The sequence below is a fragment of the Vulpes vulpes genome, chromosome 1 (assembly GCF_048418805.1).
Source record: "Vulpes vulpes isolate BD-2025 chromosome 1, VulVul3, whole genome shotgun sequence".
NCBI classification, from domain to species: Eukaryota; Metazoa; Chordata; class Mammalia; order Carnivora; family Canidae; genus Vulpes; species Vulpes vulpes.
Window position 1 is genome coordinate 161,866,145 of NC_132780.1, and position 20,665 is coordinate 161,886,809.

The 20,665-nt window shown below is 36.4% G+C and overlaps 1 protein-coding gene across 14 annotated transcripts in view; it reads left to right on the top strand.

Annotated features, from left to right (window-relative positions):
- FAM135A (family with sequence similarity 135 member A) overlaps positions 1-14,893 on the top strand; it is a 131,761-nt gene extending 116,868 nt beyond the window's left edge. For all 14 annotated transcript variants that reach the window (XM_025991131.2, XM_072735139.1, XM_025991135.2 and 11 more), the window contains 2 exons: positions 10,506-10,619; positions 13,467-14,893. In XM_025991131.2, coding sequence (XP_025846916.1) covers positions 10,506-10,619; positions 13,467-13,672 — 320 coding nt within the window. In that variant the 3' untranslated portion in view covers positions 13,673-14,893. The remainder of the gene's footprint in view (positions 1-10,505; positions 10,620-13,466) is intronic.
- Positions 14,894-20,665: the final 5,772 nt, after the last annotated feature.

Here is a 20,665-nt window from a genome sequence, read left to right on the forward strand (position 1 = left end):
GTTTCTCATTTACTGAGTACCATCTGGAGTGGAGGAAATAGTCCTCTTGCTTTCCATTTCTAGCTGGAATCATTATTCCTCTGCTGTCATAAAACTATCCTTTGAGGTTTGTACCATCAAATTTCTGCTACCTTCTAGTCATCTTTAATGTAATAATCTCCTGATCATTCCTTATATATTCAGTGGGAATTCTGATAAGGGTTCATTGACAAATTTACAGTTAATGTTTGGGAGAAGATATTCTTCTTTGTTCTTAATATACTTGATCTTGGAATCATTTTAGGTGATTTGATGAAGCCAACCCTTTAGAACATTATCAAGCATTACAGAGCCTGTCTCAACTGTAGTAACCTTCATTCCACTCCACTTTGAACCCATACCCATGGCTACATTCCACCCCTGAAATTTCAACCAGTATTCTGTTCTGTGACTACAGTATATCCTCATTTCTCACTCACTTCCTTATTCTCATTTGCTTTTTAGACTATTTAAGGCCCCTACTCAATTTCTCAAATTACCCTGTTCATCATCGTTCTACTCCCTTCTTGATCCATCCCAGATTCCATGAGTTATCACTTTTATCATTCATACATTTTTTACCCAGTGTTTTTTCATCATAGCCATCCAGCAACCTATACTACTGTTTCTTTACCTGGCTTGTTGAGTTCTACCAAAATGGATCACACAGACATGCAGATCAGTGCCGCTGTAGATCCATGGAGTTCCTATCTAGTTAACTCTAATAGTTTCCTAACCATTCTCTAGAAGCTTTTCCAGTTTTTTTTTAAAGATTTATTTATTAAGTGCAAGTGGAGGAAGGGGCAGAGAGAGAGAATCTCAAGCAGATTCTGCTAAGCGCCAACCCTAATGCAGGGCTTGATCTCACAACCCATGAAACCAGGACCTGAGCCAAAACCAAGAGTCAGATGCTTAACTGACTGAGCCACCCAGGTGCCCCAAAGCTTTTCCAGTTTTTTTTACCTCTCTTCCTCAGACTAAACTACAACTTCTACTAATGACTTTGTTTCCTACTTTATCTGTGACAGTGAAGGCCATCAAGCGAGAACTTTCCTACTTCCTTTCTTTTTACCTACAAACATTAGCACACCTTTGTTTTCCTTCTAGTTTTGGAATCCATTCCTTCTGCTTTAGAACCCATTCCTTCTTTCTTTAAACTCTCCCACTTTAGGGCACCTGGGTGGCTCAGTGGTTGAGCATCTGCCTTTGGCTCAGGTTGTGATCCCAGGCTTCTAGGATCGAGTCCCACATCAGGCTCCTCACAGGGAGCCTGCTTCTCCCTCTGCCTGTGTCTCTGCTCCTCTCTCTGTCTCTTACGAATAAGTAAAATCTTTAAAAAATAATAAAAAGTAAATAAACTCTCCCTTTTCAGTGTCTAACCCCTTAACATATAAAGTTACTCCATTTTCTCCCATCTTAAGTCATAATAATAATAAATACCTCCTTTCATCACTGACTTTTTTTCTCTTTCTTTTTTTATATATGAATTAAGGCTCTTGAAAAAGAAAGCAATTATTTTCTCTACTTCCTCACCTTTTATTTCACTCTTCAGTCCACTGTAATCTGATTTCTGTCCTCACCATTCTATTGAAGCTTGCCATATTCAATTCTCTCTTTTCTTCCTTTTATTTAAACATGCTGGCATTATATTTAAAATGCCCTTTTTGAAATACTTTCCTATTTCCCATTCTGTATCAGCCTTTCCTGGTTTTCTTCCATATTGGCTCTCTGCTTCCTACATGGATTCTTTTTCTCTCCTTGCCCTTTAAATAGAAGTATTCTTGGGCTCCAGCTTCTGTCATCTGCTCTTCTCACTCTATACATTCTTCTTTGATAGCATCATTTCATATCCATCTTCACCATTGGTAACTCAAATATATATCTCTAGTTCAGTCTTCTAGGCTATATTCTAGACTGATATGTCCAGCTACCTCCTAAGTACATAGATGGTTCACAGTTACCTAAAATGCAGTGTTTTCAGATACCTCATCTTTTCCCTCAGATTAATTTCTTTCAATTCCACATCTACCACCATTTGCCCAGCCAAAAACTTAGAAGTTGTTCTTTGACTTTTCTCGGTCTCCCCACACATCTGCTTTGTTACTAAGCCCTGAAACATTCAGCCTTCTTTTATAGCTAATGGAGTCTTCTCTCTTCTCTTTGCCACTGCCTTAGTTCAACCTTCATCACTTTTACTAAGATTATTGCTATAGCGTCCAAACTGGTTACTCTGCCTCCTGTATGCCCTCTTCTCCCTCATCTCATTTCCTTATTAGTTAAAAGTATCTTCTAAAAGTTAAATCAAACCATATTGCTTCTGTTTGAGCATCTTTTCATGGTACATTGTGACTTTCAGGATAAGGTTTTAATTCCATGGTTTAGGGCATCAAATCCTTTATAATCTGGTTCCTGATTCTTTCACTAATTTCATATCCTACTCCACCCATCCACACATCCTTTGTTTTAGGCATGCCACATGTTTTACACTTATATTCACCCATGCTCTTTCTACCACCATTCCTCCCCATGTGCTTACTCATCTTTTTAGAACCAATTCTTTCCATCTTCTAAAATTAAACTCAAACACCACTTGCTATTAAAAGCTTTCTTGAGGGGATCCCTGGGTGGCGCAGCAGTTTGACACCTGCCTTTGGCCCAGGGCGCGATCCTGGAGACCCGGGATCAAATCCCACATCAGGCTCCCGGTGCATGGAGCCTGCTTCTCCCTCTGCCTATGTCTCTGCCTCTGTGTGTGTGTGTGTGTGTGTGTGTGTGTGTGTGTGACTATCATAAGTAAATAAAAATTTACAAAACAAAAAAGCTTTCTTGTGGCCCTCTCTGATTTAATGCTCCTCTATTCTGAGTGCCTAATTGATTGCCCAATATTTATATATATATATCCCAGATCTTACGCCTACAAACTGACCTCACTAATGAATTCCAGTCTTCATTTGTGTGCTAGACATCTCTACTTATATTGAAACATATGTCTAAACCTGAACATATTGTCTTCTTTTACTAACTCTTCTTTCAAAATTTTTTAATAGTACTCTGTTTTCTACATTACTTAGTTTGAAATATCTCAGTGTCATCTTTGATCCCACTTCTTTTCATTCTACTTCCCAAGATTGTTAATGTTATAACTGAACTCTTATGGTATTATATATGAACCTCATTTACCATACCTGTTACAGTTTATCTCATATAGTCACTTTTATATACCTTAACTTCCTTTTCAATAATAGGATACATTTGTGACAACTCTTTCCCACTCCTCACATAAACAGTATTTACTATAGTCCTTCCCTTAGTAAGTGTTCAGTATAAACTCACTGCATCAATGAATGGTCTTTTCAATACTATTTTCAGTGTCCAAAGGCAGGTCAATATTATATGGTAAGCTGGAAATCAAACCCATGTATTTGGTGACTGATAGTTCCAAATTGCAAGTAACTTGAATTTGTAACCTAAGCCGTAGGCATTTAAATCTATTTTTTACCTTCATTCTCATCCCTTGTGTCCTACATTCTGCTCCTGAAACATTTGATGTAAACACTGGATAGATTTACTAATTGAATAATGCCCACTTCGTTTGAGTGCTGTTTTAACCTTTTCAGGGTTCTGCCTTAAATGTTATTAATGTGAGAAAGAGATTTTGGAATGGTTATTTCATGTATTGTCTGTCATTAGAATCAGAGAAAGAAAAGTTCTTTTATAGGTCAAGTTTTATGTTTTGTTTCTAAGAGTACAAAGCAACAATAAGTTACATACAGTGCACAGAAATATTTACTTGATTCATTAAAATACAAGATATGCCTACAGATCAAATAGAGTGTATAGTACTCACCTGGGAAAAACTTATGACACTAACTGGAACTACTGTGTTCTAGGTACATGAAGTTTGTACCACTGCTGTTGACAGGTTAGGAAATGTATGAAAGGCAAAACCAAATATAAATGTTCCCTGGGGTCTACATATTTATGCTGTATTTTACAAAGTAAAATTAGCAATAGGAATAGTAGCAACAGGGATCCCTGGGTGGCGCAGCGGTTTGGCGCCTGCCTTTGGCCCAGGGCGCGATCCTGGAGACCCGGGATCGAATCCCACATCAGGCTCCCGGCGCATGGAGCCTGCTTCTCCCTCTGCCTGTGTCTCTGCCTCTCTCTTTCTCTCTGTATGACTATCATAAATAAATAAAATTTAAAAAAAAAATTAAAAAAAAAAAGGAATAGTAGCAACATAAGAAAATAAAAACACTAAAGAAGGCATAAATAAAATTTTACAATAAAAATTCTATAATCCATGGCCTTCCCCCATCTGAACAGATATTTGTACTGCTATTTCTAATTACTAATAGATGTGAGTAGATCTTTTGCACTTGAGTTATTTCTTAAAGATTAGTTAAAACTTTTGCTTACAAGTTACTAATTGACTATTTGCCTTACAGTTCATGACAAGACTCATACCTTCCCTCCAGTTGTACCAGCCTAATAACTGTTTATGAGCCAAACCTAAAGTCAATCGTAGATACTAGTTTTAGCTGAAACACTGAGTAGGATCCTTAATCTAAATAGGCTTCAGTTTCTTCATTGGTAAAATGGGAATAATAGTATCTTCCTCAAGACTATTAAAGGATCGAAAAAATAAAAAAATAAAAATAAAATAAAGGATCGAATGAGATAATCCATGTGAAACCATTACTGTTTTGAATAGCACAAAATTCAATAGATGTTAGATGGTAAAAATAGCTCTAAATGAAGAGTGCCTGAACTAAAATAATATTAGTATTTTAAATTATAAAAATTTGCTTTCACATTACCATCACAAATCTGTTTTAGGAGATTTTTCTAACAAAACTATTAAAAATTAGCTCATCTAAATGTCAGTATTACTGGCTATAAAAAATTACTCAAATGACTTATTAAAATTGTATTTATGTTTTAGGATTTCTTTTCTTTTTAAGATTTATTTATTTATTCATGAGAGACACAGAAAAAGAGGCAGAGACACAGGCAGAGGGAGAAGCAGACTCCCTGCAGGGAGCCCCATGCGGGACTCGATCCTGGATCCTGGATCCCAGGATCAAGCTCTGAGCCAAAGGCAGATGCCCAACTGCTAAACCACCCAGGCATCCCTGTTTTAAGATTTCTACTTGTACCCAAATATAAGTCTATTAATATACATCTGAATTGAACTAACATGAAAGAATGCTATTTTCTAATCAGGAGCAATGCATTAGATAATACTAAAATACAAGAATAAATAACAATACCCAACACACATATGGCACATACTATATTCCAGGTACTATCTAAACACACACACACACATATATATATATATATATATATATATATATATATATATATACACTAGCTTATTTAATCTTATTAAGACTATTATTGCCCCATATTGCAAATAAGGACATTGAAGCACAGAGAAGTTGAGTAACTTGTCTGAAGTCATAAAGCTAGTAAGCAGTCATGCATGTTCCAGTTGTGTCATGTTTAGCCAGTAATGCATATTTTCGGGAACCTTAGAAACTGTTTCTAATTGCAGTTTTAAATACCAACATACTCACTAGTTGATTTTTAAATTATGACAGAGGTGGTCCAAGTCTATCTTGAGCTTTGTTTTTTCCTAGTTTTTGTTTTGTTTTGTTTTTTGAGGTTTTTTGGTCATCTAGAAAATTGTGAGAAATGAGTGGTCAATTCCTACACCCACACACACACCCACACACATATAATTACATAGCTATATATAATATATAAATACATAATAATTTATCATTATAACATACGTAAATTACTTTATTTACAAAGTAATTATATTTGGATTCACAGCAGAAAGATAAGTAAAACAAAACATAAAGCAATGCTTAACTAATACGTACTTTTCAGGTGTTTTTATTTTTTTAATTTTTTTTTTTAGGATTCTATTTATCTATTTGAGAGAGCACAAGCAGGGGGTGGGGAATAGGGGGAGGGAGAAGAAGACTCCCCGCTAAGCAGGGAGCCCTGGGCTCTATCCCAGGACCCTGAGATCATGACCTGAGCTGAAGGCCGATGCTTAAACCCACTGAGCCACTCAGGTGCCCCTCTCAGGTGTTTTTAAATAATCAAAAGCCTTAATGATAGTTTCTCTTTTATATTTTACTTTATATATTTTAAACAATACTTTCTATAATTTTATTTTATATTTTGCTGGTAAAGCTATGAGGTCATAGATGTCTTTGTCCACTTATTGCTTCAGTTTCTTCTGAACAGCCAATTTACTGTTCTTTTGGGAAAACCTAAAATAACCTATCTAAAGCAAACTCCATCCTTCTACTATTTTCCTTTTTTTTATTTAAGCAAAGCCCCTACCCTTTTGAAACAGTCTTTTCTGCAATGTATCATTAGTAGCTTTCCTTAATTAAAAGCTATTTATTATTTTAAAATTAAAGAAGCATTTAAAAGCATAAAATAATTTATATGATTTCTTTAAAAAATTGAGAAATGTTATGTTTTTGTAAAAATCATATATTTATTAAGTGTGTATTGCCTTTTTTGTTTGAACACAAAAGATCTAGTAAAGCTTTAAGGAAATGTTACTTTTAAGAGGAAATTATCTATTTTGATTAAGGTGTTAAAATTATAAACATTCATTAAATTTTTATAACAACTTATGACCCAAAAACAGAATGCAATAATTGCATTCTACAAATTACACAGTATAGTTATGGCATACTAGTGTCTCAGCATTGAGTATCAAAAGAAAGAAAGAAGATGAAGAACTAGAACAATGTAGAAGGTATATTCTACATTGTAAAGTGTAAAGTGTATATTGCATACGTATTTAGTGACACCTGTGGTGAAGCAGTCAAGATTACATAAAGAGGACCATGGGCATTCTTGCATTCTGCAATGAGGGCTCAAAAATAGCCCAATGAGAATCTATTGTTGGAATTGCAGAAACACCTTATTTTAAGATTTTCCCAAAAAACATCTGTTTAGCATCTCTTCACCAGCTATTGAGTTCTGACAAAGAAAATATAATAATTAAGGAGATTTCCTGCTGTGCTACTATGGCACAAGAGAATCTTTTCTTCCAGCAGATTACAGAGGTGTTTAATAATAGGTATCCATTGATTTGTAAGTAACATTTGTATTTTGTTTCTGAAAGTGTAGGAAAGAACCAGCATCAGCTAACATTTTGGGAAGCAAATTCTTTCAAATGTAAAATAAATGAGTAAAAATAAGAATAGTGTAATATATTTTAGTATGTGTCAGTTTTAAAAGCACAGGGTTTTCTTCATCTCAGCACTATTAACATTTTGGGCTGGATAAATCTTCATCATCAGGGGTGGTCTTATGCATTTTAAGATACTTAGTAGCATCCCTAGCCTCACCCCACTAAATGCCAGTAGTACACACCCTCCTCCATGCCCTCATCACTCCAGTCCCCCTGGTTGTGATAACAAAAATGTCTTCAGACACTGCTTAATGTCCCTTTAGGTGCAGAGCCACCAGTTTAGAACTACTGCTTGAGCCAATTCCAGAGGGTAAATATAAAATGAGTCAATATGAACTGCTTTAAAACCCATTAAAATTTTTAGGAAAAAAATGTGTTGCCAGAAGTATCAGGAAGACTAAAATAATGAAGATGAAAGTTACCATACCATTATAGCATTCATACAGAAATCATCTTATTATACAGTCCACAAAAATATTGAAGATGTATTTTAATCTCTTTCTTGGTACCTGAAAAGTAACTAATATATTCAGAAAAATTTTAGTTAAATGGGGAACTGTTGTTTTCCCAAGTTAGAAGTAACTTTTCAAACTAGGATTAGCCACTTGCAGGACTGAGTGAAGTGCTAACCCAAAGGCCAATAACTAGGTTATCTTGAGCAGGTAGCATCAGTGTAGGTGCAGAGAAGATGAACCTAGAATAGGACTCCCAGTAAAGACTTCAGACACTTTCATTAGCGAGACTTCAGTATAGCTGGGGCACTTGTGTAATTCGTACCAGCATTGCATCTCAGTTTCACTTTGAGTTTCTGCCCTGCTTAGCCAACATTGCTAGATAGGGATTAAAACCAAAAGATTCAAAGAGAGTCAGTCTATTTAACTAACTTGGGTCTTGGCTGATACAAAAAGCAAACCTTCCAGGCAGAAGCAGAAGCTCCTTGCAGAGATTCTGATCTGCTTCTACAAGGAAATGACACTCAGGTTGAGAATCACTGCTTCAGACTGAGTTCCTTTTTTTTTTTTAAAAAAAAAAAAAAAAAGATTTTATTTTTTATTTATTCATGAGAGGCAGAGCGAGACACAGGCAGAGGGAGAAGCAGGCTCCCTGCAGGGACCCCGACATGGGACTCCATCCTGGGTCTCCAGGATCACACCCTGGGCTGAAGGTGGCGCTAAACCACTGGGCCACCGGGGCTGCCCCAGACTTAGTTCCTTGAGAGAAGTGTCTGTCTCTGCAGGTTTAGGCAGCTGGGTGGAATGGAAGTATGCAAAATCAGTAAATATTAGATGAGGGTATTTCTAAAAAAACTGTTAATTCTCAGATTCCCTAGCAATGAAATAAAATCAAAGATCCTGACACTGATATAAATATACTATATTGTCATTTCTAAATGTGATTCCTAAGACAGTACTTTAAAAATACATTTTAAATTTAGTAGTCTAATTTTAATAAATTTTTCAATAAGATATTAATACTAATATTGTGCTTTTGCATGGAAGGGTTTTTTTTTAAATAGAAGTATGATTAACATACATTGTTACATTAGTTTCAAGTATGGAAAGTCTTAAATTACTCTTGAGGGTAAATAAATGTGTACCAGTAAGATCTCTGCTCTAAGGACACATAGATAATTCCCAGAGTAGCACTAATGTTACATTGGTTTCAAATGATGCCAAAAGTAGAATTAATTTGTCACGAAATGTAAGAATGAAGGGAAAAAATCCATTTTAAATAATATTTTTCTAAAATATCATTTTAAATGTTTGTGTAATTGTGTATTATAGACATTGATTATTTCATTTATATCCCTAGAATTTTGTATATTTAAATTGCCCCAGGTGTTATCTTCTCATTGAGAAAAGGGAGGAGATAACCTTACATTTGATATAGAGGCTGTAAACAGTCTCATCTACCTGTGTGAAGGTCTAGGATCTCTCATTAGGATCATAAATTCTGAGAGGGAAAGGAGCATCTACAAAGGCTGGATCCACAGTAGTCCCCACAATTGGCTTGTGAGACAGAATCTGAATTCCAATAGGCAAAAAGTATCAAAATTTTACTCTGGAATGTTCCACAACAAAATTATATGCCGTAAAGTAAATACCCCAGTTCTAATGTATTGTTTTTATTGGTTTGTATCTTATTTAATAACACATGATTTTTTATTATTTATTTATTATTAGAGCTACACATTACGGTTAATAAGGTGGCCAGGAACCTGGTTTCAGTACTTAAGTGAGTTAATTCAATGTATCACAAACCCTAAATTCACCTAATTTACTAAAAAATAAATATAGAGGGACCTGACTGAAGTCAGGTGGATGGATCACAGAACTCATTATTATTATTGAAAAATCTAAGTACATATCCTCTTAACATTATACAAATAAGGAGTAAATAGTAATATTAGGCAATAGTCAAATGAAAACTTAAAAAAGTCAGCTTCAAATGATTTCATTTGAAATCATTTTATTTTTATGAAAAAGTCTAATTTTTTTCTTTGAGAAATAGTCCTAAATATTGAGAAATATCCTCTGGAAAGTGAGGAAGTCATAAAATACTTCCTATAGAATTTTAGCCCACCATATCTAATCCCTCCAGTACCCCCACACCACCACATCACAATCCTTGCCTCACTCAGTACAGACATTTCTCATACCAGCACATAAACTGTATACAGTGAAGGTAGGGGTTTTTATAGATAATATATAGAAATTTGGAGAAAGAATTCATCTGATGTAAAATCCATAAATTTATGGCACCTACGTGGCCCAGTCAGTTGAGTTTGGGACTCTTAATTTCTGCTCAGGTCCTCAGATCAAGAGCCTTTGGCCTCATGGAGTTGGCTTTTCCCTCTCCCTTTGCCTTCCTCCTCCCTGTCATTTGTGTGTAGACTCTCTCTCTCCCCCTCTCAAATAAATGAATGAATGAATAAAACCTTTATTTATTTGAGAGGGAGAGCCAGCACCTAGTGGGGGGAGGGACAGGAGGAGAGAGAAGCAGACTCCCCACTGAGCAGGGATCCCGAGGCAGAGCTCCATCCCAAGACCCTGAGATCATGACCAAATTCAGAGGCTTATCAGACTGACCCCACCAGGTGCCCCTATAAATAAATTTAAAAATTTTTGTAAAGCTATAAACTTAATACTATTGAGGAAATTAAAAATTTCCTTTCATGTAGTATATTACTAAGTTATTTTAAATCTGGCTAATTAATCTGGTTGCATTATAATTCAGTATTTTTTCTTTATAGGGCTTCATTATTTCAAAAATGTTGTGCTAGTGGGATCTCTACAGGATCGCTATGTTCCTTATCACTCTGCCCGCATTGAAATGTGTAAAACAGCATTAAAGGACAAACAGTCAGGTAACTAAATAAATTGGAAGTATTTCATCTCCATTTGTTTCTCTGACAATGCATCCCATAACATTTTTTATATGTCAGTTGATCACTTTTATTATTTTAAATGCCTGCTTATGACTGAATCATTATTTTATATGGAGTTCCCTCTACATTAAAAAAAAAGTATTTCAAATAGTTGTAACTACACCTGAGCTTTTTCCCAAATTTTTCTTGTAGTCACTTTCTTTCTTTCATCTTTCTTTCATTTTACTTTCTTTTTTACCCACTGATGTTAACAGCTATCCTTCCTCTTTTTTTCTTCTTTTCTTTTCTCCTGCCATGTGAAATGGTTTTGCCAATAAAACAATCATCTTGGGATGCCTAGGTAGCTCAGTAGTGGTTGAGTGTCTGTCTTTAGCTCTGGGCGTGATCCTAGAGTCCCAGGATCGAGTCCCACGTTGGGCTCCCTGCAATGGAGCCTGCTTCTCCCTCTACCTGTGTCTCTGCCTCTCTCTCTCTCTCTCTCTCTCTCTCTGTGTGTCTCTCATGAATAAATAAATAAAATCTTTAAAAAATCATTCTTTTGAAAGAGTTATTTTCCTAATTATAAATGCCCTTCATTTTGCTGCCTCAAAAGTAATCTGTAGTTTAATTTCCCCTGGATTATTGGGATTGGTGATTATGGTAATCATCATGCTGCATGATCTGCTGTATCTTGCTTTTAGTCAAAGATGGAAGCAAAGACTTATTTTACTTCAATAAAGTAATAAAGATTTTATATATTCTTTTGTTATTGCTATCTTGAATAACAAAAGAAATTTAAATCATAGCTAATTAGAGCCAGGAGATTTGCATCCTATTTGCTTATTTTATTTTTTAACTTTTTAACAAATTTTACTTATTTATTCATGAGACACACAGAGAGAGGCAGAGACATAGGCAGAGGGAAAAGCAGGCTCCCTATGGGGAGCCCGATGTGAGACTTGATCCCAGCATCCTGGGATCATGACCTGAGCCAAAGGCAGACACACAATGTGCTCTGTTTACTTATTTTATAATTGAGATGCTAAGTGGCTGATCCAAAGTCACTGGCGATTAATTAATTACAGGATTAGGGCAAGAACTTGGTTGGGTGTCCAACCTCCCATATTTGCTCAGTTCCTTTTTTGGAATGAGAGTGGTTTTTAAGCAAACTCTTAATCCTTTGCTTTTTCCACATTTTAACAGTAAACAATCTCTTTAAGCAGGGAATCTCCCTTATACACATTTGTATTGGCATTGCCTAACATGATGCCTGGCACATACATAGTAGGTACTCTAGTCATTTAACAAATATTTTTTTAACGTTTCATGACATCAGAATAATTTTTTTATTGTTGTCAACTTCTATAGGAACTTAGGGGAAAATTCAGAAGAGATTTAACCTTCAGATGGGTCATAGAAACTAGAGAAATGTGCTTGTTTTAACAGATTCTGTGCCACGGGGGGACAGGGGGAATCTAATCAAGACAGGTTTGGACTACTTCTATATAAAAATATTTTTCAAGTAGCATGTAACCAGAAATCCAGCAGCTTGATTCACAGTGAAAACTAAGAGAAGAAGTGGGAGTTTTCTATGAATCTGATGTGTTAATCTGTGTCTTTAATAGCTCTCTCTTCTTTCTCTAAATGTACTTCTATGCACTTTTCCCTTCTCATGATTCCTCAGAGATAAACCCTGCCCCTCCTTAGAAATGTGATACTTGCCTATAAAATCCACAGGTCCATGGATATGTGTTAGCACTCATCTGTAGTTAAGCATTAAAAACTCTTTCGCCCCTTGTAAGGCAGTTTGTGCCTTTATGTATATCTAACCTTCGTCTTTAATGCTGAGAATGACCTCAATAAGTTCATTGTCAGGATTAGCCAAAAAGAGGGAGAAACAGTTTTGAGATTAAAAGCAAAACCAAGCACTAAATAAATCCTTAGACCAAAAAGGATCCTGTCTGATCTGAGCCAAACTTACATTGTTTTTCTGACTATAGGAAGTTACTGATTTTTTTTTTAGAATAATTTGGAAATATGTGGGATAATGTTGAATGCCTCTGAAACATTTTTAAAGTACTTGCTATAGGTTCAAGTTTTAAAAGTTCTAAAAGGCAAAATGTCTTTTTTTTGTATAGTTGAAACTCAATGTTTCATTGAGTGAAACAATGTTAGTTTCAGGTGTACCATATAGTAAGTGATTCAGCTTTTCTATACATTATGCTATCCTCACCACAAGGGTAGCTACCATCTGTCACCATAGAACACTATTACAGTATCACTGACTATTCCCTATAATATTAAAAGGCAAAATGTCTTAGCATGGCTATCTTATTTTCATAATAAGTTAACAAGTCATAAGTAACCTAATGTTGAATAAAATTATTTACTCTGTTATATTCATTGCTTTGAATTAAAAGAATCAAATTTAAAAGAATTTATAATAAATTTATTAGTTTTACTTGGCTAGGTAATGTGGTTATTTGTATTTTTTATAGAACAGTCTCAAAAATGATAGTCCAAGAAAAAGAAAACCTTTTAAAAGACATTCTTCTGGGACTCCTAGGTGGCTCAGTGGTTGAGCGTCTGCCTTTGGCTCAGGGCAGGATCCCAGGATCTGGGATCAAGTCCCACATCGGGCTCCTTGCAAGGAGCCTGTTTCTCCCTCCACCTGTGTCTCTGCCTCTCTCTCTGTGTCTCCCATGAATTAAAAAAAAAAAAAAAAGACATTCTTCTGCTTTAAATAGAAATAATATGACTAAATTTTATAAATTATATAAAAGTTGGCATAGAATTTTTTCAGTTATTCATGTAAACTAATTTTCTTGTTTTCTGTTTGTTCCATAGGACAAATCTATTCAGAAATGATCCACAACTTGCTTCGCCCAGTTCTACAAAGCAAGGAGTGTAATTTGGTTCGATACAATGTCATCAATGCATTGCCCAATACAGCTGATTCACTCATTGGGAGAGCTGCACATATAGCTGTTCTTGATTCGGAAATATTTTTAGAGAAATTCTTTCTGGTTGCTGCCCTCAAATATTTCCAATAGGATAAAAACATTGTTAGAGACTTGATAATTACCTCATTCAACAATGATTCAAATAATGTATTATATTAAACTGTAGAGGCTGATAAGTTCTAAGAAATATTTATACCTTTTTATATGGAAGATAATTTATATCATCCATGTTTAGAGCTTTTTAAACATCAACTTTCCTTTCTAGGTAATGTGGCTGTGCAATATTTTTTTAATTTTATCTTTTTACTTTTCTATTACTTTTTCATATATTTTGCTACATAAGTATTTCAGTGAAACTTTAAGCCCGTATGTATATCTGATTGTTTATTATTGGCTTTCCACAATCCTTACATCAGACACATCCTGTTAGAGGCCATTTATTGCAAGAATAGCATGGGATTTTAAATTTTCTAGTATTGGGGTATTATTTAGTTAATAATACATTTTACTTTTAACATTTTACTATGTTTTAACTGGAAATAAAATTATGGCTGCTAAAGTATATTTTTTGAAATCAACTCTAGCCCTGTCAAACCAGGTAGCTCATAAATGACAATGTTATAAAAGTTTTCTATAAAAGTCATTACTGTTGCTATTAAACATATGTCATGCCTATTAAAATATATTTTCTACTGGTGATTTCAACATTATTTCTCACATTGACTTTTATTACTGGAACTTTTTCATGTTCATGTTAGCAGCATCTAGAAATTTTTGAATGTTGAATGCCCTCTGCTTTGATTTGGTTGGAATTTTGCTACATTTGGTAGTGTTGCTTGAACTTTCTGACTACATTTCTTTAACTTTTTTCATGGACTTTCTTGTATGTAAATAATACTTAAGTGTTGAAATTTATGAAATACTTTTATGAATTTAGATAATTTTTAAATATTATTAAAATTTGTTGAACTAAAAAGTAATGTAAATAAAAGAATTCATGTTAAAAATGGAACAAAATAATTACATGTTTGGTGATAGAGATGCAAATGTTTTTGATATATGGAGATGTTAAGTCTTTTGACTTTCCTAAAGGTGCTGAATAGCATTAAATTCACTATTTTCCTTTCCTATTTTACTTGTGAAAATAATAATGCACTAAGGATGGATAGGTCTGTTTGCATTTGCCAATTGTGATGGACAGAAGTTTTTGTAAGTATGTGTTGTATAATGCATGTTTTATTTTTAGCATTGTGTTATTATTGCCTCTGGTGTTAATAAATGAACAAATGACTATCTGGAGGAACAGATAAACCACTTGCTTATTTTCAGAATACTAGGGGTATATTTTTATTTATAGTTGGATAGACTATATTAATTGTATAGACCAGCATGATTATATAACTTACATGATTATATAACTTTGTATTTTTATAATTTATGTCTTTTGCATATATTAAGTAGTTAAAAGGTATTTCATTGGCTCTCCATAATTCTTTACTTTGTAAAAGTATTTGAAAATCCAATGAATTGACTAAGCAATAATATACCAAGTACTTTATAACTGGAAAATATAAATATATGCATTAACTACCACATATTTTTGCCACACACATTTTTCATCTTCACATACCTTGGCCCTGAGTTTGAAATATGCTTATTCTAAGTTTGTATAATAATCTTCCAGGTTTATCAAAGGATTCATTCTTACTCATAATCATATAATTGTATGTGAGGGTAAATTATTCATATGATCATGGCTTATTGGTTGTTGGTTGCTTTGACACAGTTTTCAAAAGCATATCAATGATCATAGTTTAAAATCTAACAGATTTCACTTCTCATTTACCAGGGAAACTATCATATAATATTTACTTCCAAATGCAGATTGTAGGAGTGGATTGGGGTCCTGAGGGAAAGGGGAAGTGATTGTCTGAAAATAGTATAATTGACTTCTAGAGCATGAATCTCATTAAAGTATATGCCTGTAAGAATTCTTGTTGCAAAAAACAACAACAAAAATTATAATTAAGTTAAGCAGAAAAAAATTGTTGGAAGAATGTTAGGTAACTCATGGAATTGTTGGAAAAGCTGGAGAATGAACTTTGGAAAACAGAAGCCAAGGGAAGCTAAATGACCAAAATCATTTTTTAAGTTCTGACCTCAAGAAGACCTAGAAGTTTGTGTATACATCTTCTGACAGTGGTGCCTCTGAAAACTGGATTCCAAACACTTCTCTCATCTGAATCACTCATTCCAAATTCGAAGTCTGATAAGAATGTCCTACTGACGAAAGTTATTATTTTGTTTTTTTAAGATTTTATTTATTCATTCATGAGAGACACAGAGAGAGACCGAGACATGGGCAGAGGGAGAAGCAGGCTCCTTGCAAGGATCCTGATGTGGGACTCAATCCCAGGACCCCAGGATCAGGACCTGAGCCAAAGGCAGTTGCTCAACCACTGAGCCACACAGATACCTCTGACCAAGGTTATTTTTGTACCAGCACTCAGGCTTCAAGCATCAAAGAGCAAATATATTTGACCTCAGCTTCCATAGTAGAAGATGAGACCATTTCTCTCACCAGATCCATATGAAATGAGTGTGATGACTGAACACCCAATATAAAAACATCAGAGATCTACTGTAGTCCCATCTCTTTCCAACATTTACATATAACACTCCTCCCATATGTATGCATTTGCATAATACATAATACTGTATTATCCCTCATCCACTTTCAAGTCCAGAATCTCCGTATGATGTTCCCTCCTCTAATTCTGTAATGATCTTGTCTCAGTAGTATGTAACCTATAAACAGAATCGTGACCTAACCACTACTACATCTATATACAACATAGAAAAGAAAAGGGAAATTATTAAATACATAAGCATGTATATATGTACCAGTGAGGAAGAAAATATAACTAGAGCAGGGCTTTGCCAGCATCCTTGCTGATAATTACCTGAATTACTAAAAATACAAATTTCAGGGAAGCCTAGGTAGCTCAGCGGTTGGGCAGCTGCCGTCAGCTCAGGTCATGATCCCAGGATCGGGATCAAGTCCTGCATCAGGCTCCTACAAAGAGCCTGCTTCTCCCTCTGCCTATGTCTCACCTCTCTCTGTGTGTCTCTCATGAATAAATACATTTTTTATAAAAAAAAAAAAATACAAATTTTAGAACCCTATTATAGACAAACAATATCTAGGGTAGGATATGGGGAACAACATGTTTTGTCCCCAAGTCTCTGATTTATGTTAAAATTATGCTAAATACAGTCCTGAATTCTGCCACTGGCCATGAAGCTAGATGGTTATGACTTCTCACCACTGCCACTTATTCCCTGTTTCCTTTGTATTTGAGGATCTCAACTGGATGAGATTTACCTAGTGCATATTCCAAGGATCTGAGGCTTGAGTGGTCTTGCCTATACATGGTTGCAAATGTTTGCTTAATTTTTATAATTCAAAATGGTATTGTGAGGAGGTATTCCAGGAGATATGATTTCCCAAGCTCTAATCAGACTCCTCTTTCTACTCCCACTTCTGTGGTCATCAGGGCCAATCACCCCAGCTACTGCCATAACCACGTTTTCTAACTCCTTACCTAGAGGAACGAGCTAAAATGACCAGGTTACAATTCCCAACTTCAATGCAGAGAAAACATCATGTCCCCTTATATCCCACCCTGGGAACAAAAATTAGTACACCAAAAAAATCTGGAATCTTGGAGATGGATGGTAAACGCAGTGGAGGGTCTAAGATTTTATCCTACTTATAGGCTTGCTTGCTACAGGACAGGAGACTCCAGAGTACAAAAGACTTTATTACAGCAAAATAGCCAAGCATCAGCATATTTGCACTAGTTCCTGGAGCCCCAATCCCCACAGTGATGGAGAGTGGCAGGTGACACCTGTACACACATTGGGTTGCATCACAGGAGAAAAGTCCAGGGCCAAGGGCCAAGCGTTTTTTGAGCAAGCAGCAAACAAGCCAGTCTCTTTCCCCCAAAGGGAACGGCAGTTCTATTGTAGTAATGCTATATTTAAATGCCCATATGACCAGCTACAGAAATTGCTGTTTCAGGAGATAGGTAAGCCTTGCCATTGGTATACTCAGCAGTAATATGCAGGGAGGCCCAGGACCCATGGCAGATTATTTCTCCCCACAATGGTAAGCAAAACATATGAAGAGTGTACAATGTAAACAAGATACTCATCCTACTACTCTTTGGATCCAGTTATTCTGTCCATAGAAGAGATAACACTGAAATTGTTAAGTCATTGGGAATATATGCCAAGTCCTTTAGGACAGCATCCCAAAGTGTATTTTCTCATCCTGTTCCAAAAGTAAACCTTTTGGGGATCCCTGTGTGGCACAGTCAAGTGTCTGCCTTCCGCCCAGGCCATGATCCTAGGGTCCTGGGAACCAATCCCTCCCCTCCACCTTGCATCGGGCTCCCTGCTCAGTGGGGAGCCTACTTCTCCCTCTCCCTCTGCTGTTTCCCCACTCATGCTCTCTATCACTTCTAATCTTAAATGAATAAAACCTTAAAAAAAAAAAAAAGTAAACCTTCAGTAGAGCTGTCCTTTATAAGACTGGTTGCTTCTGGTCGGATGGGATATGTGATAAGGCTTGCTAATGCCACAGGCATCACTACATTTTTCATAAGAGAGTGAGTTCTTTGGTAAGCACTTTTGTATGGGATGCTATATAAGGTGTATTTAGTATAAGGTATTCAGTAAATACACAGAATGTATAAAAGAAGCATAAGTCACAGAAACCAATCCAAATGCGGGTATAATTGTTACTAAACAACAAGTTGTTACCTCCATTATAGTAGGGTTCCATTGTAATCAAGCCTGCCACCCAGGCTACATAGTCCTTTATCAGGGGGACAGATTGTTCACTGCAAGTAGTGGTGTTAGCCAATCTGTCTTGGCAGGGAAAAAGACTGTTAAAAATCTAAGCATGTCTCCGTGCCACTGTGACTAGCGGATAGTGGGTCCAGCTGTGGTGGGAGAATGAGACTGACTGATGTCTATGAAGAGGGTCACTGTGGTCTCAAATGGTCTTCAATGATCCCCATCTGCTGGTACTCACCCTTTGTGTAACCCCTCCCTTTTCAGAGGGTGCTGGATATACTGACTTCAAATAGAGTACATCAAAAGAATACATCACTTCTAATGATAGAATACATCAAAACTTGAGATTACAAAAATCCTGTGGCTTCTACTTTAGCAGTTTCATTCTCTCACTCATTCCGTGGAAAGCCAGCTGCCATATTGTGAGATGATCTTTGAAGAAGCCCACATAGCAAGAACTAAAAGAGGCCTCTGGTCCCAAAGCCCACGAAGCATCAAATCCTGCCAATAATTGTACTAGTAAGCTTGGAGGCAGATCTTCCCCTAGTTGTGCCTCCATATGAAACTGGAACTCCAACTAAGAGCTTGACTGCAACCTCTTTTAAGACCTAGAGCCAGAGGCACACTGGCTGCTGCCTTTCTGATCCACAAAAACAGAATTTAAGACAATACCAAATTTTGGTATAATGTATTATGATGCAATAGATAAGTAATAGTAATCTTATTCTGATTAATAGCCCTTCTAAAATGGGAGCTTTATTTTATTTTATTTTATTTTTTAAGCAATGAGATCCAAACAATCTTATGTTTTGGGGTGATTTGAGAAGTCCTGTTCCAAAGAACTATTCCAAAACCTTTACAGTCCCAGTCCCTGATCACAGGACTAAGCCAGAGCCCATAAAATTATGTAGATTTTTGGCTCTCAAGCCATGTCTCCTTCCAGGCAAAGTGTACGAGATAAAGTTCAGGCCTCTAAGAGGATCTGTCTTTCTCTCTCTCTCTCTCTCTCTCTCTCTCTGCTGTTCCTTGAGAGCCTCTGTTAAACGGGGCTCTAAATGCCAAGGCAGTCCATTAATAGCTGAGTCAGTATATTTAGTAAAGCCATTCTTAATCCAGCTTTGAATTTTTTTTCCTCAGTCAACCGGTCACAAAGAATTCATCATTGAACTGTAGATATAGCTAAGGGTCAAAAGCATCTATAGGAGCTAACTGCTAATGAAAATTGCTTGGGTTTTGTTTCTGGACTTGTTTTGTATATACTTGCTCTTAGTGAAAGAGCTCCTTATCCTGGAGGATCAGATAACTCCCAGGTCACGATGAGAAACTCAGATTGCCCAGCCGCCTAATGTCAGACATTGCCAGCGCCCAATAGCTAGCCCAGAACTTTTCTGAAAAAAATAAGAATCTAGGGACCTACACTGTGATTCTGTAAGGATTTCCACAAGTCACATAAAGCCTCCTAATCTGCCACATATGCTCCAAACGTCATTGGAACGGTTGGAATTTATGGGCCAATTGCACTGGCCCACTTCCACTGCAGCCTGGACCAGATGGCAAGCCTTTTCTTGCTCTGCTCTTCATTCAAAATTGTCATCTTTCAGGTCATCCGGTCAATGCGTCAGAACCAACGAATTAGTTCACTGAACGAACAGACCTTTAAAAAATAAAAGAGAACTGAACAAGGAAAGAAAGGCTATTATCACACGGGCAAAAGAGTAAAAAATGTGCTTCATCTTTGCATACTATGAAAGGGATCTTTCAAGAGACCATTGTCTTAGATTGAGAGGAACACATGGAATTATTCCCTCATCCAACCTCAGTCATAATTTGGGATTTTAAGCAGCAGGAGGTCAGGGTAGTTCGAGTCGCTCTCCTTGAACCTTTTTTTTTTTTTTTTTTTTTAAGATTTTATTTATTCATGAGAGACACAGAGAGAGCAGGCTCCATGCAGGGAGCCTGACATGGGACTCGATCCCCGGTCTCCAGAATCACGCCCCGGGGGGAAGGCAGGCGCTAAACCGCTGGGCCACCCAAGGATCCACCTTGAACCTTTTCCTTACAGATGGCCCGGAATCGGAGCACGGATTTTTAGGAACAGCTCCTGAAGCCCCGCCCCGCCCACCAAGCAGGCCCCGCCCTCCGCCCCGCCCACCAGGCAGGCCCCGCCCCCGCAGCACCGCCCACCAGGCAGGCCCCGCCCCCTCCGTACCAGGTCCCCAC